At 37.9% G+C, this 26,256-nt stretch overlaps 1 protein-coding gene across 2 annotated transcripts in view; it reads right to left on the bottom strand.

Moving 5' to 3' along the window:
• The window catches only part of LOC127416034 (ryanodine receptor 3-like), a 54,724-nt gene that overhangs the window by 5,522 nt on the left and 22,946 nt on the right, over positions 1-26,256 (bottom strand). The window contains exons 20-62 of one of the 2 annotated variants that reach the window (XM_051655114.1): positions 24,463-24,683; positions 24,290-24,380; positions 23,291-23,431; positions 22,176-22,339; positions 21,988-22,066; positions 21,768-21,857; positions 21,505-21,651; positions 21,335-21,394; positions 20,384-20,459; positions 20,170-20,293; positions 19,823-19,938; positions 19,646-19,713; positions 19,407-19,528; positions 19,237-19,286; positions 19,082-19,160; positions 18,744-18,982; positions 17,068-17,149; positions 16,813-16,943; positions 16,311-16,628; positions 14,735-14,975; positions 14,475-14,562; positions 14,292-14,384; positions 13,854-14,024; positions 13,714-13,773; positions 13,491-13,625; positions 12,531-12,643; positions 10,704-10,800; positions 8,233-8,345; positions 8,072-8,123; positions 7,904-7,960; positions 7,719-7,818; positions 7,519-7,598; positions 7,359-7,435; positions 7,179-7,252; positions 5,906-5,923; positions 5,106-5,186; positions 4,902-4,990; positions 3,461-3,589; positions 3,250-3,354; positions 3,061-3,142; positions 1,686-2,986; positions 368-405; positions 123-288 (exon numbers count right to left, since the gene is read on the bottom strand). In XM_051655114.1, coding sequence (XP_051511074.1) covers positions 123-288; positions 368-405; positions 1,686-2,986; positions 3,061-3,142; positions 3,250-3,354; positions 3,461-3,589; positions 4,902-4,990; positions 5,106-5,186; positions 5,906-5,923; positions 7,179-7,252; positions 7,359-7,435; positions 7,519-7,598; positions 7,719-7,818; positions 7,904-7,960; positions 8,072-8,123; positions 8,233-8,345; positions 10,704-10,800; positions 12,531-12,643; positions 13,491-13,625; positions 13,714-13,773; positions 13,854-14,024; positions 14,292-14,384; positions 14,475-14,562; positions 14,735-14,975; positions 16,311-16,628; positions 16,813-16,943; positions 17,068-17,149; positions 18,744-18,982; positions 19,082-19,160; positions 19,237-19,286; positions 19,407-19,528; positions 19,646-19,713; positions 19,823-19,938; positions 20,170-20,293; positions 20,384-20,459; positions 21,335-21,394; positions 21,505-21,651; positions 21,768-21,857; positions 21,988-22,066; positions 22,176-22,339; positions 23,291-23,431; positions 24,290-24,380; positions 24,463-24,683 — 5,958 coding nt within the window. The remainder of the gene's footprint in view (positions 1-122; positions 289-367; positions 406-1,685; positions 2,987-3,060; positions 3,143-3,249; positions 3,355-3,460; positions 3,590-4,901; positions 4,991-5,105; positions 5,187-5,905; positions 5,924-7,178; positions 7,253-7,358; positions 7,436-7,518; positions 7,599-7,718; positions 7,819-7,903; positions 7,961-8,071; positions 8,124-8,232; positions 8,346-10,703; positions 10,801-12,530; positions 12,644-13,490; positions 13,626-13,713; positions 13,774-13,853; positions 14,025-14,291; positions 14,385-14,474; positions 14,563-14,734; positions 14,976-16,310; positions 16,629-16,812; positions 16,944-17,067; positions 17,150-18,743; positions 18,983-19,081; positions 19,161-19,236; positions 19,287-19,406; positions 19,529-19,645; positions 19,714-19,822; positions 19,939-20,169; positions 20,294-20,383; positions 20,460-21,334; positions 21,395-21,504; positions 21,652-21,767; positions 21,858-21,987; positions 22,067-22,175; positions 22,340-23,290; positions 23,432-24,289; positions 24,381-24,462; positions 24,684-26,256) is intronic. The other variant, XM_051655115.1, reaches the window with a different exon arrangement.

The following is a 26,256-nucleotide window of genomic DNA, read 5'->3' as shown; positions in this document are numbered from 1 at the left end:
AGAAAAAGTTAAACATTACATTTTTGGGTGATGAAATAACAATTAATCTATGCCAGTTAAATAAATGACATTTTCCTACAGGGCAAAATGTAACTAGAAGTGTAAATAAAGCTTTACCTTACCAGCATTTTGGTTTTGTAGACTTCAAGTCCTGCAAAGAAGCTGGCCATGAATGCTTGAGATGCTTCTTTTTGCGATCCACGTTTGGCTCTTAGAGATGGTTTTGCTTCTGCTGATTCCTCAGGTGTTTCCTCTTCAGCCTTTTCTTCTTTCTCCTGATTCTCTGTGCTATAAAACATTGCTATGTCATCATCACTGACAAATAAATGACCATAGACAACATCTAAATACAACAGACATAACTTACTCTGCTTTCTCTGGCTCTGACTTCTCTGCAGCTGCTTTCTGTGTATTAAAAACAAAAAAATAAACTAAAATCTATTGACTTTTCCCCTTAGAACTGTACAGAATTACATAAAACACTGCAGTGTATGACGTCTAATAAAATACAACAAGAATAGATACAAGGGCATTGTTGACTGCTCATTTTCACTAGTTGACTAATCATCCAGAAAAATAGTCAACTGGTTGACAGGTCAATATCTAAAGGAATCCGAGGTTGCTATAAAAACAAATTTTTACAGAATTGTACAAATATTGACAGATAATTCCCAATGATGTCTGTCTTTTTAAATTTTTGTTACTGAATTTGCGGCATCTCTCATTTTGCTTGCATTGTCATACGGGAAGATTTTTTGTCCTGCTGTCATGTATCCACCTTTTTCATGAACGCAGAAGTGTCCCACGATCCATAACAGAAGCCTGTTTTCGTTTTTCGGTCTCCAGTTTTTTCACTTGGATCTGCATGTTTTTAGCGGATAATTTGATGTTTAGCATATTAAATTCATACAAATTTGCCAAAAAAACAAAAACAATCATGTGGCTCCATGGTGCTGATACTTTGCAGCAGGGGTGGGGAACATCTGGCCTCTGGGCCATATAAGGTCAGCGAGACCATTTTACCTGGCCTGCAAGGCCATTTGAGAAATAATTTGAAAAGCAAAAAAAAAAAAAAAAAAAAAATGGCCTTGACTTCATTAACCGTATATATAAAAAAATACGAATAATTATAAAAAAAAAAAAGTATAATAAAAATACCTTTTTAACTTGTTTCTGTGGTGCATAAGCATGTAACAGAATGCATATGTTAATTTCAACCCACAATCAGAAATTGCAAGCAACTGTATGGCCTGCGAATAATTTTGTAAATGCTCAAATGGCCCTCAATGGGAAAAAGGTTCCCCAGCCCTGCTTTAGAGTCGCAATTACCGTCTTTTTTAATGTCAAAGTTTAATGAGTGGTTGGATGAAATTAAGCAATGGCCCAAGGTTAGTTACGTTGATATTATTAACTACTTTGAGTTATGACAGCCAACAACTGCACAAGTTGAGCCTAAACTAATTTTCCCTCCAACTAACACTTAAAAATGTTGTTGCTTATTACAGAGACCGGAACCAGAAAACAGTCCAGTAGCAATCAGAATCATCAAAGTGCCACCCAGTGGTTGGTCAGAAAAACTGTGGATATAGAAAAAGCGCAACTGCAGACCAAAAACATAGACTGGTGGCTAATTGAATAGTCGCTGCGTTTATCGACTAGTCGGTGCAAAAATAATAGGCACAAACCGGGCTCTTCTTCTTCTCAACCGGAGCACTGGCATCACTCAGAACCTCACATACATCGCCTAGACCAGGTTCTGCCCCATGCTTCCCCTCTTTCTTCCCAGTTGGTGTCATGAGATCCATGATCATATCTGTCTCCGGCTTCTCAGCACCAGCACTGGTCATTTTTACAATATCTGACACCACTAGCTCACTGCTTTCCGTTTTTTCTGCTTCCAGAACATCACCATGGATTCCAAATTGTGTAGGATCAGGCATATTACCCAAGATATCTGTCACTTTTATGTTCTTAGCCCCCTCTACAAAACCCCCTCCAAACATGGAGGACCAAATAATATGGAAGAATCCAAAGATAAAACCGAAGATGCCTTTGAAGAACCCAGTAAAGAGCCTCCAGAAGAACAAGAAGAAACATGTGATCATTTCCCTGATGGTCAGTTTCCTGAATTTCTTAAACTGCTTGTGGATGCTCTTCAAAGTCAACATTTGATGGAAATTAGAAACACTCTTCTTGACAGAGGTGCAAGCTGCTGTGAAGGCCGATGCAGACTCAAGAGAGGCATCTTCCTCCTCAGACAATTCTTCAAAAATGCTGTGCAACTCTTCATCTTCATCCTCCTCATGTCGTTCTACAATGTCTGGCTCTGAAATCTGAGAGGCGAGCTGCATCTCAAAGATTGTGTCTTCACAGAAGTTCACAAATAACTCCATCTTCTCGCTCTCACCACCCTCGTTGACCACGTCGAAGATGAACTGCCTTTTGGACTCTTTGACTTGAGGCTTCTCCCACTGGGTTCTGCTAGACTCACTGATCTCAAAGTAAACCCTTTCGATCCTCTTGGCCCCACCTATGATCTCAATACGGCCCAGGTATGGCTCAAAGTAGCTGAGCACACTTTCAGCCAGGTCCAAGAAAGTGGATAGGCGTGAGTCATGGGGCATGTGTTCTGATAGGTTAGTGAGCAGCACAGCCACATTGAAGCCAATGTCCTTGGCTGGTTCATGGAAGCGTTCCACAAACTCTACATATTTAAACATGTCATTTTCATCTGCCTCCACACAGGAGAGAAGGAACTCAATCTCAGACTGTGTGTATTGCTTTTGGCTCTCCATAGACTTCTGGAAATCCCTCTTGGATATAACGCCTTTACAGTCTGGGTCATACTCCTTGAAGTTATCGGAAGTAGTTAGGTCCTTCAGTTTGAGGAACATGTCAAAGAACTTGAGGATCATTTCCACATTGCTGGAGGACTCCACTAATGTGTCGACCATCTGCTTACCGATAGTTCCATTCACCACATTACCTGTGTGCAAAGCATGCAGTTAGTTCAAACCATTGCTATTTCTCTGTGACATTTAAAAGACAAAAAACTCTTACCCTCTAGAAGAGATAACATCATGACAACCATATCCTTCTGCAAGTCCATCAGTTCCTTCAACAGCTCGATTTGACTAGAATCCTGAGTGAAGACAAATTAACGGTAAATAATGCATTTTGATTTAACTTCAGTGTCTACAGAGGCATAATTTTTGCTAAAAGCTAGCCATTAACAGGGTCACTGGTTACCTGAGACAGTTTCATTTGCATATTGGCGAAAACATGCAGGAACCCAACCACTGCATCCCACAACCTACTGTGTGCCAAACTCTGCTGATTACCAATACAAGGGCCCTAAAAAGGAAATGTAGTATAATGAAGTGCAATGAGATCCATAGATCTCTAATATAGTGTACTGGTGTTTCATACACAGTATAGGAATATAGAGCACATTCAGTACCTGGATGTACTCAGTGAGTGAGTTAAAGATTTGTTTGGCTACTGCTAAAGCTTTGGAGAAGTTAAGTTGCCCTGCCTCATCCATGACATCTTTCCCAGAGTAATACCAGTAGACATCGCTTATGGATTCCTGGTGATTAAAACAAATATGTCCATTACCTTAGACTGACAATGAGAAGAGTCATAAGGATTCAATGTTTTGGTTGATTCCATATATAGTATAAGCATGTAAGCATTTAGTGTACACTGGCGACCAAAGGTTTGAAATAATGTACAGAATTTGCTGTTTAGGAAGGAAATCACAATGTATAGTCAGGACATTACTGATGTAAAATACAGCACCATCACTATTTGAAAAAAGTAATTTTTGATCAAATCTAGACAGGCCCCATTTCCAGCAGCCATCACTCCAACACCTTATCCTTGAGTAATCATGCTAAATTGCTAATTTTGTTCTTGCACTTGCCATTATATCAAACACAGTTGAAAGCTATTTGGTTCATTAAATGAAGTTTAACATTGTCTTTGTGTTTGTTTTTGAGTTACCACAATATGCAATAGATTGGCATGTCTTAAGGTCAATATTAGGTAAAAGAAAATGGCAAAAAAGAAACAGCTTTCTCTAGAAACTCATCAGTAAATCACTGTTTTGAGGAATGAAGGCTATACAATGCTTGAAATTGCCAAAAAGCTGAAGATTTCATACAAAGGTGTACACTACAGTCTTCAAAGACAAAGGACAACTGACTCTAACAAGGACAGAAAGAGATGTGGAAGGCCAGATGTACAAATAAACAAGAGGATAAGAACATCAGAGTCTCAGAGAAATAGATGCCTCACATGTCCTCAGCTGACAGCTTCATTGAATTCTACCTGCTCAACACCAGTTTCATGTACAACAGTAGAGACAAGACTCAGGGGTGCAGGCCTTATGGGAAGAATTGCAAAGAAAAAGACAATTTTGAAACAGAAAAACAAAAATAAAAGGTTAAAGTGGGCAAAGAAACACAGACATTGGACAACAGATAATTGGAAAAGAGTGTTATGGATCTTAACCCCATTGAGCTTTTGTGGGATCAGCTAGACTGTAAGGTGCGTGAGAAGTGCCCGACAAGACAGCCACATCTATGGCAAGTGCTACAGGAAGTGTGGGGTGAAATGTCACCTGAGTATCTGGACAAACTGACAGCTAGAATGCCAAGGATCTGCAAAGTTGTCATTGCTGCACGTGGAGGATTTTTGGATGAGAATACTTTGAAGTAGTTTAAGAAGTTCTGAATTATTTAAAAAAAAATTGTAATAGTAATTTTTCACATTATTAATGTCCTGATTATACATTGTGATCAGTTGAATGCCACTTTGGTGAATAAAAGTACCAATTTCTTTCCATAAGAGCAAAATCCGTACATTATTCCAAACTTTTGGCCACCAGTGTATGTTACCTGTAGGCGTAATAGGTAGTCCACGGTGCTAATGATGATGTTGACTGTAGTGGTGTTTCCAGTCTGGGTCCGCAGGAAGTTTTGGAAATCTGTTGAGGCCATTTAAAATGCATACATTAAATGGTAAAGAGGAGACACTCAACCATATTTACAGTAAATGGCAATTTTTTCTTTGCTAATCTTGATTCTGACAAAGAGTCTTACCATTATTGTGGCCCTCACACAGAAGTTGCAAAAACCTGAATAGATCCTTTGTAAAGTCATCATTTTGAAGTACTTTGGAACCTTAAAACACGAAAGTGGAATGTGATTAGCCTATTTATGGGCAGTTTTGTAGAGCTAAGCTACTTAATTTCATCAGTCTCAAGCAAGCAGGCGAATAGCACATATTTTGGGAGCTTGCTTCACTTAGGATGAGAAGCTTTAGATTGCAGGCTCACAACTGCATCCCAAGAGCTGACTGGAAAAAGAAAATCTTGTAGATTAATACACAGAATGACAGACATTTCAAGAAGCTGGGTTAGCAATGTAACTTTCACAAGGACTGTGTATATTATATGCAGGACATACAACCGGATTATACTCTGACTGACAGTAATAGAGCAATATATTCAGAAATGATACTTTCATAATGCACACATACTTGTGAAAGTTAGTCATGTAAGGAACCAGCTTTGTGAAATAGCCCCAGATTCACAGCATGGCAAAGCTTTGTGTACAAATTGTTTGAGTACAGATGATCTGTAACGTTCACATGGAAAACAAAAGTTTCCCATTCAGTGAACAAGAATTAGTTTAGTAAAGGAGATGAGGTAAATAAGCCTGGCTTAGTTCTTTGTTCTGTCTTAATTCTGTGTGTCAGCATGCATTGGTCTCTACATGCCCGCACTGAAGGATAGTGCCTTTGTATCGTTAGTATCAGGGAAGAGGGAAAAATGTTCCTAGGAATGGCGACATGCCAGGGGACAGCATTGTGAAATGTGGAGTAGCTAAACTGTGTTTACCCCGCTCACACATGTTGACTGCAATCCAGTTTAAAATGATGAAAGACAAACAAAGAGAGCAGACATAAGCAAATGTAAATAGACTGAATTTCAGAAAGAAATAAGACACGTCTTTTAGTGAGAGAATGGACATGCAGTTACAAGGTGTAGACAGACATAATTCAGATGTGTTTAATGGAATGTAAGACATTTTGTTTTTAATTAGATTAATGCAGTACATAACAATGGCATTGTGACTGGACTGCATACAGTATACAGCATATCAATTATAGTAATTGGGCAAGGCTTAATTAGTTGAAAATGTACTATTTCCAGAGCAGTGGGTTGAATCATGTTCTGTATCACACAGATACAGCGAAAAAATAAAACAAAGAATTTCTTTTTTTTTTTTTTACTTCTGTCACGTCTACCTTCCACTTTCAACAGCAAAGCACAGACACAATTTCAACACTTTTACAAGATCAGGATATTTTATTTTTACTTTGTTCCACCCTTAAAGTGTGTGCTATTAAACTTAATTTATGGAAAAATAAAGAAAACATTATTGTTAAGACATTTATATTTATGCATAGCATCATCACACCACTATGGTAACTTCATTTCACATGAATGGACAACTAAGCAAAATTTTAAGACATCACATAGACAAAAACAGACAACAAACACTGCAGATGAAACAGAGTTGATATTGCATGATGAGAATTCTGCAGCTTCAATTGTTGCAGTGACTCCATACACATATTAGCTATGCCATTCAAAAAGTTACAGTATCATGGCAAAGCAAACATAATTCCATGGAATATAACTCTTCCATGGCAAACAGTACTGAAAAGAAACAAATTGACTTTTGTTTAAACACAAAATTTAAAGATGATGTGTGTAATTTCTTCAATGTTAAAATACTCTTATCCTGGCATAATATGCAGAGACAATTACAAGTAAGCCTTTCGTATGTTGATTCCCCGAAAAAGTGTAAACACTGGCTCTGTGGGCTATCAAAACTTTCTTCTGTTTGTTTAAGCATCAAATCCAGCCTAACATAGCAACATTAGCTTAACCAACAGCATAAACTGGGACGGGACTATCTGTCCAACCAATAAAAACAGTCATTATATTGCTATTTTGTTCGGTGAAGCAGAAATTGCACACTTCGCCTTTTAAGTTTGTTATGAAGTGTAATTGCAGGGGAAAGATGATGGGGATATTATCAAATAGATTTTCTATTTCATTATCATTGCAGATAGAATGAGAATAGAATAAGATATTGGCTTACCTGACCCCTCTTCAGTCACCATTCCAAGACTCTCTGCTTTATTTTGCCTTTCAAATGCATTCAAATCCAGCACACTGCAAGAAATACAGAGAAATAGTCACTTAAAGACTTTTATGCCAAGAAACAAAATCACTGCAGGAAAAAAATGGGTGATCAGTGCAGATCTACATTCAAACTCACCTGCAAGACTGCATTAGTCCAGATAAACTTTTAAAGAAGCCGGCATCTCGTTTTTCTTTCAAATAATCCAGCATTTTCTAAAGAAATGTAAAGTATTAACAAATTTACTAAGTGTTAATAACCTGTGAGAGACAAAACTCTCAAGCGACAAGCTCTTTACCTGCTGGACACAAACGTTGCCTCCATTTAGGATAGAAATGCCCAATTTAAGGGTGCCAGTCACCATTGGATCAAGTCGGCCTGTAATCAAAAAAAGGTTCCCGCTATGCTGCTATGCAGGTTTTATGTGCAGAATGTTTATAAGCCAATGGCTCAAGACTGAAGAGAGAGCAAAAAGGGAACAGAAATAGAGACGAGTACCTTTACTTGCACTGATCATCTGTAGTACCATCTCAGCAGCCCCACGGGCATGAAGTCTGGCCTGCTGATACAGAATCTTCTGCTTCTCCATTTCTTTTTCCTGTGAGAGAAGACAAAAATTTTGAACACTAGTAAAGTAAAATGTAATCTAACTATACCTAACTATACCTAGGTCACAGGCATACCTCAAAAGTTTTTTCTTTTCCCTCCTCTTCATCTTCTTCTTCATTCTCAGCACAGCTCTGTAATGTAAAATATTATCCTCTTCAATCCTTTGTGGTTTTATTCATTTTTTACTTTTCAGGTCACATTTACAACATACATGTGAATAACTAAATGAGAAGAGTAAATACCTTTGCCATCATATCAGCATATGCTATATACAGAGGATCCTCTTCTTGGAAACTAGAAAGGCAATTAGACAAACAAAAGTTATCTTATATTATGAACAAAATGTCTTGGTTATGTCTTGGCTACTTTTCCATTTTACATCTTATATGTATGTATGCATCACCTTTTCTCAGTCAGAGCATTGTGACTGAAGTGAAGGATAAGCTGATGAAGAGGGTCTGGCTGAAACTCAGCTTCCTCTTCCTCTTCTTCCTCTACCACAGTCATGGGTGTTTTCTGCAGGAAGAGCCACTGAAGTTATAAAGAAATCACTTCTTATAAAATCTTGATCTTCTCGTGAACATTTGTCCAAGCAAAGGTGAACAAATGTTCTTGCCATAATCAGAGATATCATTTTTTAAACCTTGGTTACTTTGATACTTGTCATTTAGTTTTGTTTTTATCCAAAGCATCTTATTCAGCACAGTCATTTCTCACATCTAAATAAGCCATATTATCTTGCATATGTAGTAACAAACTCTAATGCCACACTTTAATAACCCACTCACAAGCCATGCTCATAGTCATTATAACTTTTACAAGCTCACACACCAAAACTTTACATCTGTTGTAACACACAACTTCATGAAACACTTAATTCCACTTCATTTTATTTCATTCCATTATTATTATTTTTATTTTTTATTATTTTTTTATTTTATTTTTTTGCGACAAAGGACTCCACATTCAAATTAGACATGCAGTTATTCTATACAAAGACACACTTAAATGTAAACAAGGTCAGTGTCTCTCTGTTCAGGTCCTGTGAAACCACTTTTAAACAACAGAACTGGTAAAAATATTGCTGTGTGACTTGGATCAAAGGTTCATCGGAAGTGTTGCACTAACTAGGTTAAATTGATTGGGTACATCCACTGGGCCTCAGCTGAGAAACACTTGTTTGGATGGCATAGTGTTCTCACTGAGCATGGTCACTGGGGTCTGAGAAGGTGTTTTAGGGACCAATGACCAGCTCAGGATATACATGCAAATTCACATGGAGACATGAAAATGGAAATGGCTTTGCAGTGTATGTTAAGTGTTAAATATTGATGCGAATAAATGAACTTCGTTAAAAAATCTTTAACGGTGCACTCAGTAATTTTTTTTCCTCATTTAAAAAGTTTTACTTCTAAAGAAATTAATAGTAATATTGTAACATATATATGAAATCATGACCACTAATGTGAGTTCAGTCATATCAGTAATCTTATAAAAGCTTTTTTATTTTACATAAGGCAGGGGCGCCCTCATGGGGGCAGCCATGTTAGGATCACATGACCAGCTGAATACTACTTGCTTATCTCAGTAACTGCCCTGTTATTGTATACTTTCATTCATGGATTAAATTAATCTTGATTTACTGTGCATAGTGAATTTCTACAATGGCATTGGTAACTAAAAACTACTGTGTTTGAATGATGCAGCTTCCAGGCCACTAGGTGTCACTGTAAGCGAATGTAAGTTACTTCGACATGCTTCAAAAAATTACTGAGTGCACCTTTAATATCAAAGAGTGTCTTTACAAGATTGTTTGTTGTACATGAGCGCCCAATCATATGTAATATTTGGTTAGTTTATTAAAGAATTAATTACATACTTATTCACTCTGTGCTTTAAATTGACCAACTTTTAGATCAAAGAATGTCCATCTTGTTTGCACATCTTGCACATAATGTGGCTATGTCCAGATTAATCTGGAAAAATTGCGTGAAAATGGCGTTTTCGTCTTACATTTCTCTGCCCTATGAGGCTAAACTGAGTAGTGATGGGTCAAGTCCATAAACCGACTACTTGATTAGTGAAGTTGACTGGTTTGTCTAGATTTTTTTATTGATTTGTTTTAACATATTAAGCAGCAGTGTTTAAATTAGCGTGTTGTCATCGTGCTTTAGCTATAAAACACTACACATTAAAATACTCCTGGAAAATTTACAACCATATACATTTATACAGACTATATAGCCTCACGCTGTATTGTACTGAGTGTCTTGCCACAAGAGTCTATCTACTTTCAAATGCAAGAATGCATCTTCTGTAAACGCCCTCTAAGAAATGTGTCCGATCGGTGCCAGGTGTACCTGAAAACAGTTTAATTATACAAGGCTTCATTAAGACAGATTAATCGGCTAGTCGTTCAGACATCCCACTGACTAGTCGATTCTGAAAGTATGTTGTTTTGCACATACCTAACACTGAGAAATGATCTCTAGATGAGGTGAACATGCCACCGACTCTCACATCATACGAGACTTACAAAAGAAAGACGACACCCAAAGACAAAATCAGAGCGTCGCATGGAATGTCCGCCCCTCTTACCACGGCTGCGCTGAAACGGACCGCTTTTCTAGTGAGATGGCGAGGACTGAGGCTCAGCCGAAACTCATGCATGCCTTGCCTGCTGTGCCTCGGTCTGTAGTGTGCCACACAACCAGCAGAGCTGAACACAGGCCAGGATGAGTACACGAGGCGGGCAGGGATGTGCTCCCGTGCTTGAGCAGGCACGGTGCTGGCCGCAGAGCATTCAGCTGCCGAGAAGGCACCAGCGGGCACACACAGCACACAGGGCAGCGTTGATGCCAGCCCGGTACTTACTGCCAGGTCCTGCACTAGCTTCTCCTCAAAGGAGTACTCCTCTGTCTCTATCCAAAGTCTCTGATAGCCATTGAGGAAGAGGTTAATTGAGCGATGCCTGAGGAGTTGGGGGGAGAGGGAGGTTAAGAGGACAGGAGGGCGAGGCAGATGAGGGAAGGAGGTGCATTTTGTGGTGTGAGAGGAACATGTATTGTACAGTCCATGGCCTCATCTGACTGGTCACCTTAATGAGGAAATCCATGAAAGCACAGCTACAACCTTTATGTTCACTGTTGTATAAAGACGTTGTTTTGTTGAGACACACATTACAAATGTTGAACAGAAAAAATCATTTTCTTTTGATAGCAAATTCTTTTAACAACTTAAAGTCACCTTACTTTTAGGGGATGCTGCAAGACATTTTGTAAGGTAAGACACTTGGACACTTAAGTCACCCTAAAATGTCTGAATTTCATCATATTAGATACAAAATATAAAATCAAGTAGGATCTGCAACAAATAATGTGAGAGCTTTTCACAGAACTACACTTTTCTTAGTCATTTTTTCAACAAAAGAAAAAGAAAGAAAGTGGATCTATGAAGTCAGTTCCTCTTAAGTTCATTCTGGTGCCTTAGAAAAGTAACAACAGGTGTAGCTGATCACATAAACAATGGACATATTGGGATTTTACAATTTTACAACCCCTAAGTGTCAATTCTTTTGGTCTTAATTTTGGACAATATATTATTCCATTTTGGTTTAATGTTGAAACCTAACAAACTTATTTTTGTGAAATGTTCAGCTTAAAAGTTGTATTTATTTATTTAACATAAATACAACTTGGGTTTATATTTTGTTTATACATTTTTATGTGTGGCTAAAGTGTCCAAATACTTTAAGGGGCCACTGTATATAGTTACAAATCTCAGTGGTGAAGAACCTTCCACCCTCTCTGAAACTTTGCATCCCTACATAAAGAGAATAGCACCAGTAGAAATGCAAGGTGACCATTCAGAATGGTGGCAGTAACTGTATGCTTGTGCTCAGTCCTTAGCTTGGAGAATGGAGGAGGAGGTTGGGAAAATAAGTTAATTTAGTCTCACATTACCGTTAGTATGGAGAACAGATGATCAAAGCTGGAGGTTTGGTACAACTTTTCCAGCCAAACGTACCGATAGCCATTCAGGAAGTAATTATTATTTTTGTATCTGAAGTGTGTTATGGAGACAACAAAAAGGACAGTTTTAGGGGGAAGAAGAGGCATGAAAACACCAGGTTGAAAGATTTAAATTAAAACACTTTGCACCATAAAGCTGAAATGTGTAATTTTCAGTCAACGAAAGGAATTCCAAAAATAATGCTTTTTTCACAAAGATCCCAGAAAACTCCCCCATCTTCTATTTGATTGTACAAACATATAGCCCTGCCCCAAAATTACATCATTAGTCAGGCCACTGTTGCTTTGTCTGGCTTGACGGGCCATTGAAACTACAAGAGGACTGTTTGATAGGGCCAGTGTTACACTTTTAGATGAAATAAACCTACAAATAGCTTACTTATAGTTGACTTTGCATATTAAGCTGGGATCCAAGAAAGAACAAAAGGACACAAATCAGTTTTAAAAAGATAGGATCTTTTGATACTAGAGGGAAAAGAGTACAGAATGCATTGAGATGCATTTGGAAAAAAGCACTAGTTATCAAGAAAACTTTCCTATGTCCTCATAAGTATGTGGGAGTGAACTGGTAAGCAGAGCAAATATCCATGGTGTTTGTACATTTGGAGCTGAATACTGCAAATCAATTTTGCGAAGTTGTTAGCAAATACAAAGGCTTCTAAGGACATACCTTGGTAGATTATAGAGTGGTGCCATGCGGAAACAAGCCACCACAGCACGCTTCCGTTGCTTTGACAGAAGCTTCTGAAACACCATTTTCTTGTTTCTCAGAGGCTGCTCAACCTGAGAGTGAAATAAATTTGGTGAATGTTTAATTCTCGAGTTTGGTAAGCCTACTTCAATGGATTAAACAATCAACTTGATTAAGTCTGCTAAAGATATAAGTGCAACAGTTGGAAGAAGACAGTTCACTAAATTAGATCAAGATGACAGTGTCCACAGTAATTGCTATTACTACTACAATCCAAAGCAGCTATACATATTATAATGTATGTATTACTGGAACAATGCACAAGCCTTCCCTTCACAACTCTTACACTATTGGGGCTTTTCCACTGCATGGTACGGCTTGACTCGACTCAACTCTGCTCGCTTTTTGGGGGTTTTCCACTGTGGATAGTACCTGGTACCTGGTACTTTTTTAGTACCACCTCTGTCAAGGTTCCAAGCGAGCCGAGCCGGTACTAAATGTGACGTCAAAACCCTGCAGATCACTGATTGGTCAGAGAGAATCGTCACTACCAGCATCACTGGATTTGCGACACTGGACATCAACCCGCTAGTTTTAAAGTTAGCAACAGATAGCAGTATCATTTGTTCACATGACTTTCGAATTGTAAAAAGAAATGGCTGTGAGCAAAACCACAGCATGGTCAGTAAATGAGGTGCAGACATTCCTCTCGTTAGTAGCCGAGGAGAGGATCCAACGAGAGCTGGATGGGGCGACGCAACTATGATGATCAGCCTATAATCCCAGCCACGTTGAGGCTGCACTAAACTGCAGTGGAAAAGCAAGCTCAGAAAAGTAAAGTGAGCAGAGTCGAGTCAAGTCGAACCGTAACGTGCAGTGGAAAAGTGCCATATGCATCATGGACAAGTGGCAAAGATTTCATTGTTATTTCCACTGTACCTGTTCCAAGTGGAATACAGCAGCTGAGAGGGCTTGAACTCTCTCCACATTTTGCTCTGGATCTGGAGGTCCCTCACTCTTTATCACAACATCTTTATAGAGGTTCATCTGCCACTGTACAGCTGGGTCTGCAGACTATGATGTGACCAAAAAAACATTTGAGCCAATGACAATAACTCAGCATCTCATAATGTATTTTAGATTATGATTTGCTTCTCCAGACCTTCTCCTGGAGATGGAGGTTCTTTCTTAGGTGATCTTTGACCTCATCATCTGTGTCTTTCTGTTAGAGGGAGAAATGTATAGACTTGTTAGAGATCTATGTGTGTTCGAGAGTTATTAAAACAACAAATATATACACACCAGACTGTAGCGGATCTTGGCAATGGAAATGAGCTCCTGGTCTCCAGGAGTGCACATGTTGAGGCCAATGGGCAGCATCTTCTTGTGAGCTGCTACAATGAGGGAAGTCTGAATAGAGTATAACTCTCCTTTTCTTCTTTTTCCTCTTCTCTCTTGGTCCTGACCTCCAGACTGGTTTCACAAAGCAATAATTCTTTGAAAACATATGCCTAAATCTTATTAAGCTTTTTTGTTTTCATGAATACTTGCAGAAAGAGCAATCCAGCAATAAAGGAGCCAGGAGCCAACACATGAGTATAATAAATGACAAAAGAGGACATGGCAGGTGGTTCCAACCCCAGAGGATACTTGCTTTTTGGCATCGTTTGGTAATTAGCTCTGATCTCTCTGTTTGGGTCCAGTTAATAATTGCTTGCAATTATTTTATGCCAAACTTACCTTTGACATCTTTGTCTTGCTGTCTCCAGTGAGGAATGCCAGGTTGTTGATTTCATTTTGTACCACAAAATTTTGCTCTTCCCTTTTAAAGTTCTGTGAACAAAGAACAGTGACAGCTTTTGGAAATCTTAAAATATTTGAAACTTCTTGAATGTATTCTTTGGAGCTATGCAGAGAGCTTACGTGAGATTTGCACCAAAGGATGAAAATCTCTGACACCATTTTGAAAAGTTCATTTGAATCTGAATCTGGTTCCTTCAGCCATTTGGACCTTTTGGAAAAAGAGAAATGGTCTTTTTCCTGAAAATCTCTTCTGTGCTGATATTTTATATCTCTATATTACACAAAAAGGATGTTGCTATTAAAAAAGAAAAGGAAAAAAAGACTAAATTAAAAAGTTAACAAAAAACAAAGTAAACACCAAAAACTGTGTACATACTCACCTGTTATTGTCCACATAACGAATGAGCATGGGATAGAAGGCATACAGATCCCTGCAAAGAACAGCGAACTCATCTAGAATCTGCAGTTCAGCTTCCTGAGTGTCTGCTCTGCTTTCAGCCCTCAGCAGCTCTTCCTCAGCCACCACTTTCACTGTCTTCTTCTTTAGCTTCTCTAAGGTTGGCAGGAAGTGAGCCCTCAGGAGATCTGCACCAGCCTTGCTAATGACTGGCTGGGAGTATACTACATAGGGAAGAGTTTAAATATATTTATGAAGGTACTGCAATTGGGAAGTGTGGGGAAAAATCCATATTTCAAAGTATCACAGTATTTTACCTCACAATGCAGTGTTCATATTCTAACACCAAGAATCTTGTTTTATTTGTAAGGATGGCTGTACAGATCCTTCGTACAATTAGATGGCAAGAGATTTCATGCAATGATAAACATGCAAATGTATTCAATTTCCTGACATTTAGGGAAGGAAGTTCAGTACTTGTTGCACAAATCACTGAAGTCCATTGAAGATGCATGAATTGCATTGCAATATTTTCATATCACGAGCCAGATATTTAATATTGTATTGCCAGGTTCCTGCTAATTCCCACCGCTTATCGCAAGCATCCTACATATAGAGGGGTGAGCATCAGGGTTTTTTCCTGTGTCAAAAATGGTCTTCGTGGTGGCTGATGCATACAGACATCCACATGCTCAAAGTTGATTTATTATATTATTGCAAATAATTGATATGTAGCATAATAACTTAATTTCATATTTACATTGGATATTAGTTATTTTTCATCATCTAATCACAAGGAAATGTTTTAATTCGACACAATGTTTTACTTTAATGTGCTGTGAAATCAAACTGAAACACCTTATTTCTATTAAATACTAGTTGCCATATACTTGTTCCTGTATTTACAGTGCAAAGTCATTAGCGTATGTGACAGTGGATGGCTCCTCATTAATGTGGTTATGGCAATGTAGCTAGTCTTTCTAAAAAATGTATGATAGCATTTGTTATGAACAAATAGTAGCCTAAACAAATGTAGAAACTTTAACTACAACTGCTAATAAATTCCACCTAACAGACTATTTAATATGAAACTCTTTAGTTACTTTTGCTACTGTAAAATCGTGATACATTTTAGTTAGAGTAATTATGTGTGAAAACCTTTATTTTGGCACATGGCACATTGTCGCTCTTTTTCTCGTCAATGCTGTTTATAAAGTCAAGGCTGTCTAGCTGTAGGTTTGACATTCTCCTTAGGGCTTCAGACTAGAAAATTCTCAGTAGAATTAAAATGGTTCACAAGTTTTGTGGTCTATTCCACGATATCAATGGGATCCCGGTTCACATGCGCATGAGATTACTTGCGAGTAGTTTTGTGATGACTCGTGCCACACTCAATTGAAAACCAGACTTCAAAAGAACTGAACGAGAAATTAATATCACTAAATTTGCTTCACCGGTCTGAATTTTCACTTCGGCGGCCTCCTAAAAATGTTAAATGCAGGAAAAACTCTGAGCATGTAATCTTGCAAGAACTTAAAAACGACCAAAGTAACCCTCACCTGCAAGTCTTTTCATCCAGGGGGCATTATCTATTCCAAGGTTATTATTCAGAATCTTGAGGATATTGCCCAGAATGAGGCTGAGATGCTCAGATGTGACGGTTGTGCAGCAATTGGAATCACTTGGGGAGACCTCTGGGCCTTTGGCCCACCAGTAAGACAGGTAGCTACACAACATGGGTAGGATGACCTCTATGACTTGTGGCATCTCTGTGTAGCGTGCTCCAGATTCAGAAATGTCACTAATATTTTTCATCAGGCTGTCCAGATGGGGCATCTCAGGACACATCTCTTCAACTGTGTCTGGCATGCTCAAAACTGCAAATAGTTAAATGTTAAAACAGCAATTTAACAAATTGAATTTATTCTTTACAAAGTCAAGCATGCCACTGTCAAACTGCCAAATTGGCTGATATTGAACCATCTATTCATAATATGGTTTCTCATTGGACTAAATTCCACGTGGTTTAAAATACTCTCTGATCCTGCCAAAGATACCCACTAGCTCTTTCTCTTGGTGTCTTGGTGTTGAAGACAGATTGAGGGTTGTGCATATTCAAGTGAGGCTCCAGGAAGGCAACAGGCATTGCTACAACCAAAGTAGACAAACATTCACCCAGTACTGGAAGCTGTCTGTGAAAACCCAGCAGAATGTTCTCAATGAAAAATATTTAAGCAAATAACAATTATGTAAAGCCATATTGATAGAGAACAAAAAATGAGACAGTTCCATAAGCAATAACGTAAAGTTTTTTACTTTTCAACATAGATATTCTTGCCAGTGCCCAGAGAATAGAGGCTGGTAAGGATACGATAGCAGGACAGCTGAATGTCATCCACTGAAACACACAAGTGCAATAACTTTGAGAAATACATTCATTTTTAGAGCAAGGATGCTGCATACTTGTTAAGGAAGTTTTATATAAAGCTATACCATGTATTTCAAATAAGTCATTAACAGTCATGGATGTTACCAAGGTCCAAAATTAAGCTTTTGCAGCCATGAATATTAATGAAAAAATGAATATACATATACATATTATGCATATATATATTTGTCCCTTTCTCAATTATATTATTTAGCTGTTTTTTGGGAAATTAATGCAAGAAATATTCTATATACAGTATGTGTCGCTAGGGGTGACCAAAATCTTATATCACGAAATGAATAATTTTATATCACGATAATGATATATATCACAGTATAGTAACATAAAAAAAAAAAAAAGGTTTATTTATATCCATATTGCAATGCCTATTTTTTAATAATCCAGTCAGTGAATTAAATACTTTATAAATGAAAACTTCCTCATATAAATTTCTCTTTTATTTGGAACATGACAAACATAGTCAAAGTAAAAAAAACATTATCTGGTTTTAGATAAAATTTTACATAATGCTAAATTTCACATTATGCCACATTTCAGTCTGATGTTATTGACTAGTATTATACCTGTAAATTTTCCTCAAGAAATTCAACATCTTCTAGAAGCAATGCAACAAAGAAAATAATAAATTAAGTAAAAGAAAAAAAGTCTTAAAGAATATTTGAACATCTCAGTAAAAACTCAGTAGAACTCCAATGGGTCATGTAAGTTTTGGGACATTTCTAGCTATAAGCGGCATAAGCTGCTCCAAGTAGGATTTCATTTAGGGCCCCCATATGCTCAGAAATGGCCCTGACGATTGTGGGAAACAGGATTGAGGAGCGCGAGTGATCACACTTTGCTCTCTGTCTCTGGAGCACAAATGGGAGGCCATCTGGACTCGCGAGCACTTGCATGCTCCAGAGATATTGCGCGCGAAAATCATGTGAAACACAGCTGCGCTGCGCGTTTCAGATGAGAAGTATATTTAGAACGCGAGATGAACGCAAATTCAGTGCCTGAAAACCCTGTTTCTTTAATTCTCTCAGTCTCACGTGAAGCTGCTCCACCTTCCTCCTTCATTTCTCTGACAGAATCTGTACCGCGTACATGTAACGTGAATAGACTAGAATAGAGACGATAAACAAAAATGTATATCGGTTGTCAAATTTCCACTCATTTATCTTGTCTACCAGTCTATCGCCCACCCCTATCGCCACTTGGATTTCGAGAGAGAGAAAAAAAGCCTTTAGGCATAATAGATGAACTTCTGATGGTAAATTATTTGAATAGCTCATGTTACTTACATCAGCGACTATCGTTCTTAAAACATTTAATGTTGTAGTTCCTAATAAAATTTATGTCCAACTGGCCAACTGTCCAATTTGTTTTATTTACTCACCAAAGACTATTTTTACTCAAATGTGGCACTTGGCGAATGTTAATTTTAGACCCGGGAGGTAACCTTATAAGATCTTTTCTAGAGTTAAAACTTGCACTGTAATTCTATACTTTCAAAAGTTAGACTCATTAACATTATTTGAACCCTAAAGACCAGATCACTCACATAGCAGCTCTGCTCCAAACTGGTGCTGGGTGACATGCTGAAAGAGAACAGTCAGGATATGCAGCAGGGCTACTGAGGTGTAGCTGATGATCTGGGTAACGCCCTTCATCTGAGTGCGTGACTGACCCAACTTTCCCAGCTTCAAGTTCTCCAGAGTCTTCTCCAGGTCTTCTGCTGCATTTTCAAAGAATGTCCTGACACCAGCCTTCACCAGCTCTGAGCCAGATTTCATCACAGTCCTACAGGTAACACAGGCCAGACCCCCCAAAAAACTGAGACGTCAACCACTGTTGGTTGGTCAAGAGATGAATGAGTTTGACTAAGATTTTGCACACTACCTGAAGTCCAGTGACCGTGACAAGATGTGCAAGCAGCTCACCATGGTGGTAGAGTCACTTCCTGAAAGAACAGACAGTGCTATAACAGTCAATTGAAGTGTAACATGCAAAATGAAGCCCATTTCTGAGAAGAATTATACTATGAGATCTCTTACCAAAGAGTGAAATCCTATTTCTGACAAGTGCTGCCATCTTACAGAATAGACTAAGGAAGGACCAGAGGGATAAATCAAGAAAGTATAAGTATAAATAAAGCAATGAGAATAGCACGAGGAGAACATCTCTTTCAAAGTAACAGCATTTGGCTGTTCAATAATAGCAGCACCTGGTGATCATCTCTTTCTCTTTGTTGGATGCATAGCCACTGCTGCTCAGGTTGATGTTGGGGGATGACAGGAAGTACAAGCAGTGGTTCTTGAAATATTGGTCTATGAGGGGTAGCAGAACCTGTGTTGGAAGAGATCAGGAAAACGTAGTGTTATATAACTAGGCTTTATAGCATGAAATATTAGGTTACTTTTCCGTTAATGGCAAGACAGTGTTTGCTTGAACATTGAATTTTACCTTAGCAAAAAACTTGATCTCTTGATCATAAAGAGATTTGTCTGTCTTCCCACTGGTGGCCATCGCCTCTGAATATTTTATGTAACAATAGCAGAAGATATAAAGTGATCAACTTGATAAGTTTATAAACACCTTAATCTTTGAGTGATTATATCTATCATCTTTGTTTCCACTCACCAAGATGAGCAATGAACTCCTGCGCAGAATCAACATAGCTCAGAAGCCTCTTGAGGAACTTATAGGCAATTCTCTTCTCCATAGAGGAGGAGTCTTGCTCCATGTCCTTTCGACCTCTTCATATGCACAAAGATAGATTAGAAAGTGTTTAATTCGTTTTATTAATATATAACGAGTAGGGGAATCTCCTCAAATCACCAAAAGTTTGCATCATCCACCTGGAAGATGCTACAGCAGCCACAGTGCAACAGAACACTCACGCCACACATACGCTATTGGTGGAGAGGAGAAATAGAGATTGATATAGCCAATCAATACATCTGGGCATGCTTGGTGAGTACACTGACCTGCTGATTGCGTATCCATTGACCTGAAGGAATTTAAAGAGCTCTTGGGCCTTGCCTCTATCTCTGTACTTCTCCTTTGCTGTCAGAGTGTCATAAGGTACCAGTAGTGGATGACTTCCTCCTCCTATCAATGTAAACACACATGAAGCTAATTACCCTGGGGCTGTTTATACAGGATTAGTCAAACAGACATTTTTCAGGAAAAGAGCTTCACCTTTATTATCAAGTTCTATTTTCTTCTTCTTCACCCAAATGTTATGGTAATTTTCCGCAACTGTTTCAACCATCCCCTGTTGAAATGATTGCAATGAAAATAAGGGTTTAAGATACAACATATCGTATAATGTCAATGGGGATCAAAATTTTTGAGTCCACTTGAAAATATTTTATTGTGCATTTCTCTAATTTAATATGCTTTTCATTATAGACTATTATCAGAATAACAATTAGAGTGAAAAATGTGGTAACACTTTACAATAAGGTTCCATTTGTTAACATTAGTTAGGCATACTTACTATGTATGTATACTTACAGTACATACAGTACATACTATGTATATGGTGCTTGTTGTTTTATTATTTGGTTTGCTTGTTTTGTTTACATGTAATTTTATGTTTGAGCACTGGCTGAAAGTGCTATATAAAGTAAACATGTTATTTTTATTGTCATTATTAGTGGTAGCAACTCGGTCAATTGCATGACAGTGTCATGTGCTGTCAACATGGCAGGCCCATGAGGGGGCGACCCGTTCAATGTAAAATTTACAATCTTAGTGGGCTGGTCATTTTTGACCGGGAACAGAAAAGGTGTCAGCACAAATGAAAACAACACAAGGGTTAAACAGCTTTTATTTCATTACTGATATGACTGGAGTCTTCATCTATTGTAAGTGTACATCATTTTCAACATATTTCAAAAAAATGATATTCATGTCTTTATGTGTAAAACTTTTTTAATTAACAAAAATGTACTTAGTGCACCTTTAATGAAAGCAATGATATGTGGCCTGTACAAAGAAGTTACTATTGTCAATGTCAGCAATTTGCTTATTTGATTAGTAATCTAGAAATAGTGCCAAATCCTAAATATTTAAAATTCATTTTATGCCTTTGTACAGTATGTACAGAATGTTTTTTGTACACTGCATTACAACATTCAGACTTGCCTGTAGTTCTCTTGACAGAATTACATTATCAAGATCCTGTGGAGCTGGGTTAAACTCACCCTGTAAAAACAGGTAAAAAGCAACACAATGTGCTTTTTGCTTTGATTTTCCTCTGATGTATTGATTGATACTGTAGAGAAATAAATTACCTCTTGCTATTTAATACTCACCTGAGAAGACTCTGATATCTTGCGTTGTTTTTCTGATTCTCTTTGCTGGAACATGGCCTCTCCTTCTTTGGTCCTCTCAATGTTCCATCCCATTGCCAACATGCTCTTTAGAGTCTCTTTCACAGGGTAGCGGTACGTCTCCCTTTCCTAGACAAAATGGATTTGCATTGATTATTTCAAGATTGAATCTACAGTATGTACTTATGAATTCTCAGGAATCTTACTTGATGTTTATGTGACAGAATATGTATTAAAGAGGTTACCTTTTCACTCAGTGCTTTGTATGGTTTTAAAAGAGGGTGAGTTTTAGCTTTGTCATCTACTTTATCTCCTGCAGTCCAGCCGAGAGCAATCTATCACCATACAAGATAAAACAAGTAGTCACGCTTTGTGTTATCCAACAGAAGAAGAGGTGGAAATGTTGAACTCTAGTGGCACACTGAAATGTGCAAGATTAATGAGATGAGTTTAACATTGTCCAACCTTCTCAGACAACCATTTCTCATGGGAATGCTCAGCATACTTGTTTGCAATGTAATCTAATTTTTCAGGCAGGGAGATGCTGAAAAAGGAAAAACAGTATATAATGAAGTCCATAACAAAGAAACTTCCAGTAAAAGTATGCCTACAGTACATGCTGTTTCAGTGACCGATGATTTAATGGTACATACTTAGCAGTGCTAATCGGCTGGGGGTCAAAGTTTCCTTGGGCATCCACAGAGGCCTGCTTAACCAAAGTAGAACCTGGGCAAGGATCCACATAGTCAGGTGGCATGGCACCAGCTATGGCACTCAAACATGGCATTGCCATTTTGAAAAGCTCTGCATCATATTTCTGCAAAACAGACAATGGATTCAAAGATAAATATTTGATTATATCCAGGGCTGCTTTTGCTGAAACTGAGGAATCATAAAGTTCTAATCAAAAATAGATGAGTTCTAATAGCTCCAAGTTCATTGTGATGGTCTAAACTCGTAGACTACTGTAGGTGCGCTGAAACACTGCAAAACACTTTCTTAATCTTTTTTTTTTTTTTTTTTGTCTTGTTTTCCATTAAAAAATATCTAAATATCCTTAAAACAAGATAAACTTACTTGAGAAGCAAAAAAAAAAAAAAAAAAAAAAAAAAAGATATACTGCAATATACTGTATATTCTCTGAAAACAACCAAATGATATTCTGCAGTTTTGCTTATCAAATACTGTAAACCCTAAAGTCATCATTACTTGAAATATCACGTTGTCTTAATTATCACTTAAAATGTCAAGTTTTGGGCTTATTTATCTTAAAAATCCAAGTGTTAACTCAAAATTCTGAGTACAGAGGCTATGGGGAATATCCACATTCTCTTGCACTTGAATTTTTTTGTTATGTTTCCTTGGTCAAAGGGAACACATGGGTACATTTAAATAGTTGTTATTTAGAATTCATAGAGGGTTTTGGCTCTTTTGTAGTATTATTATTTATGTTTTGTTGCAAATAGTTGTTTCGTGTGATGTCACTATTAGGTTGATTAGTGTCTCATTTGGTCTAATTGGACCCTGTTAACATTATCACAGTTCACCTTGTGCATGTGCAATTGAAGTGCAAGTACTGTAAAAATGCATTTCTGTGAAGAATTATTTAATAACTGACCTAGAATCAGTTATCTTTATTTGAGCTAAAACTGGGTTTTACGGTTAATTTACCATTTTAGTGTAATTTTCCACTGTGTCTAATAAAATTAATTAAATAACTTACAATGAATGACATTTTTACTAAAGTATTTTGTGACCTCTATTGTACCTTTTGAGAAAGAGCATCAAAAAGTCCCCAGAAGAGTTTCTTGGTGAGATGGAGTTCCTCCTCTGATGCCATACCATAGCTGCCCTGGCCTGTTTGCAGACAGTAGTACTTCCAATTCCGCTCATAGTGGTTGGTCAAAAGCTGCAAGGATAAACAGGCAAATGGATTATCTGTCAACATTCAGGATACTTTAGCTGATGTGACTCAATTGGGTAATAAATCCAAACTCAGAACTCATTCCTTGTTGTCCCCTACAAATAAACATCTTGACTGAGGAGCTCTATCACATACTAGGTTTGATATAGGTATTATCCATAATATTCTAAGATATGTGAGATAGTTAAGTCATGTGTCTGAAAATAATTCAAAGATGTGTGGTCTGTCAAGCCCTCTCCTGATTAGTCTGCTCTATGATGAAGTAGTTATGATGGGGAAGACAGCTGCCAGCAGGGAGAAAGTACACTGAAATTGTGAGATTATGACCTGTTCACACCTGCATCCCAAAGGATCATGGGTAGGGGGTCTGTGTTGACTCTTGTTGACAGTTGCATCAGGTAATGATGTGTGTGAGCATGTGTGCAGGGTGTGAAAAGCCATCAGAACACATGATGAAGGTATAAATGTGAATGACCTGACTGTTATGAAACCTAGGGTCTTATTGAAATGGGTAATGGAGCCAAAGGGTAATACAAATGAAATATACTTAGGTGAAGCGTGGAATTTATTCCATGTTAAAATACTTTTGCCTATCCCAACTTAATGTTCAGAGACAACTGAGAGTAAAACATTTCTCAAAAAAGTCCTGGTTTAAACACTGTGGCACTATTAAAAATTGCTCTGTTTCAGTATCCTGGCCAGCCTGATATATCAACATTGGCTCAATCAATGGTGTGAATTTAGGGCTGGACTATCTGTCTTACAGACCAATGGAAAACAGGGGGAGTGTTCGGAAAACCTGTTTGGAAACAGACAATATTTTTGCAATTCCATTAAACTCACCTTAATAGGCATCTTGCAGTACTCTGTAAGCTGTGGCACATCAAACACGAGACGACGTAAAAGCTGCTGCAGCATTGATGGCCGAAGATGCCTGGAGAAAAGGTGAATGAGTGAGAAAACAATCCCAACCTCTCAACTAAAGGTTTTTAGGAGAAGACATTGTAAGTTCTTACGTGCAGATGGCTATTAGGCATTCTTCAATAGCATCTCTCTGGGCTTTGGTGAGCGATCGGCCCTTAGAGAGGCGATAGATGGTGTGCAGCGTAGAGTCAATGAGAGTTGCATAGTGCTCTGTGTGAGCAAACAGATGAGCACAGCGGGTCAACAGAGGAAGCACTGCAGAGGAAATGTACCTGTTCGTGGCCAGCGCTGTCTCTGAGGTTCTGAGCACCTCCTGGTGGACACAAAAACAACAAATTCTCCATGAAAAATCATCGATTTACAGAGTCCTACTTTACATTTTTACAATAAACGAATCAAACATATATATAGAAATTTAATAAAACATTACTTTTCGCTAGTGCTGTATCAGTATTCTAAATGCCTGACATCTATACAATGAATACCTTTCAGGCTTTTTCAGTTATAATGGAGAATGGGCTAGTTGTCACATAAGGAATTTGTAACAAGTGCTTTATTTCGGTAACTTTAAAGGGTTAGTTCACCCAAAAATGTAAATTCTCTCATCATTTACTCACCCTCATGCCATCTCAGATGTGTATAACTTTCTGTCATCTGCTGAACTCAAATGAAGATATTTAGAAGAATATCTCAGCGATGCAAGTGAACGGGTGCCAGAATTCTGAAGCTCCAAAATCCACAGAAGGGCAACATAAAAGTACTCCAGCCGACTCTGGTGGTTAAATCCATACCTTCTGAAGTGATATGATAGGTTTGGGTGAGAAACAGATCAATAGTTAAGTCCTTTTTCCTTCACTTTCTCCTTCTTCTGTTTTTGGTGATTCACATTCTTCGTGCATATCGCCCCCTACTCGGCAGGGAGGAGAATTTATGATAAAAAATGACTTAAATATTATACTGTTTCTCAACCACACCAATCATATCATGTCTAAACACATGGATGTAGCCACTGTAGTCATATCTATTACATTTATGCTCCCTTTATGTGGATTTTGGAGCTTCAAAATGTTGGCACCCATTCACTTGCATTGTATAGATTAACAGAGCTTGTGTTCTGCAGAAGATAGAAAGTCCTACACATCTGGGATGCCAGGAGGGTGAGTAAATCATGAGAGAATTTTCATTTTTGGGTGAACTATCCCTTTAAGGTGTGAGTCCAATCCCGAAACATTTGTGTTTTCTCTAGCAGTAGTTTGCACGTTCATTTTGGTGAATTCTGCCATTCAAACATTCATTCATTCATTCATCATTTTGTCATTCAAATATCAACATACTTTGCTATAGCTATTGGATAAACAAGTAAATGCAGATAAAAACAAACTGGCATACCTTTAGGCAGGGGTCAACTAAATAATGAAGATAGAACTGTGCTCTCAGAGCAAATGTGTTTTTCCATAAATGTCAGGTCAGGGTTGTAACGACTGTTTTTAATATTATGCATTTATACAATTTATTAATTACAATATTTTTTTTTTTGCCCAAAACAATGGTTTGATATTTTTGTTAGTTACATCACGATTTTGCAAGACTTTAAGGTATGTGCCTATTCAGACATTGACTTTCAAAAATGAAACTACTCTGAGAAATATTCATTAGAGTAAAAAGTGTCACAACTGGAGTGGTGGTGGCATAGTGGGCTACAGCACATAACTGGTAATCAGATTGAACTGGTTCAATCCCCACAGCCACCACCATTGTGTCCTTGAGCAAGGCACTTAACTCAGGTTGCTCTGGGGGGATTGTCCCTGTAATAAGTGCACTGTAAGTTGCTTTGGATAAAAGCGTCTGCCAAATGCATAAATGTTGTCTCCCCTAAATATATATGA

The sequence above is a fragment of the Myxocyprinus asiaticus genome, chromosome 25 (assembly GCF_019703515.2).
Source record: "Myxocyprinus asiaticus isolate MX2 ecotype Aquarium Trade chromosome 25, UBuf_Myxa_2, whole genome shotgun sequence".
In the NCBI taxonomy this organism is placed as follows: domain Eukaryota; kingdom Metazoa; phylum Chordata; class Actinopteri; order Cypriniformes; family Catostomidae; genus Myxocyprinus; species Myxocyprinus asiaticus.
The sequence above is the reverse complement of the archived record's forward strand: the minus strand, read 5'-3'. Positions and strand labels throughout refer to the sequence as shown.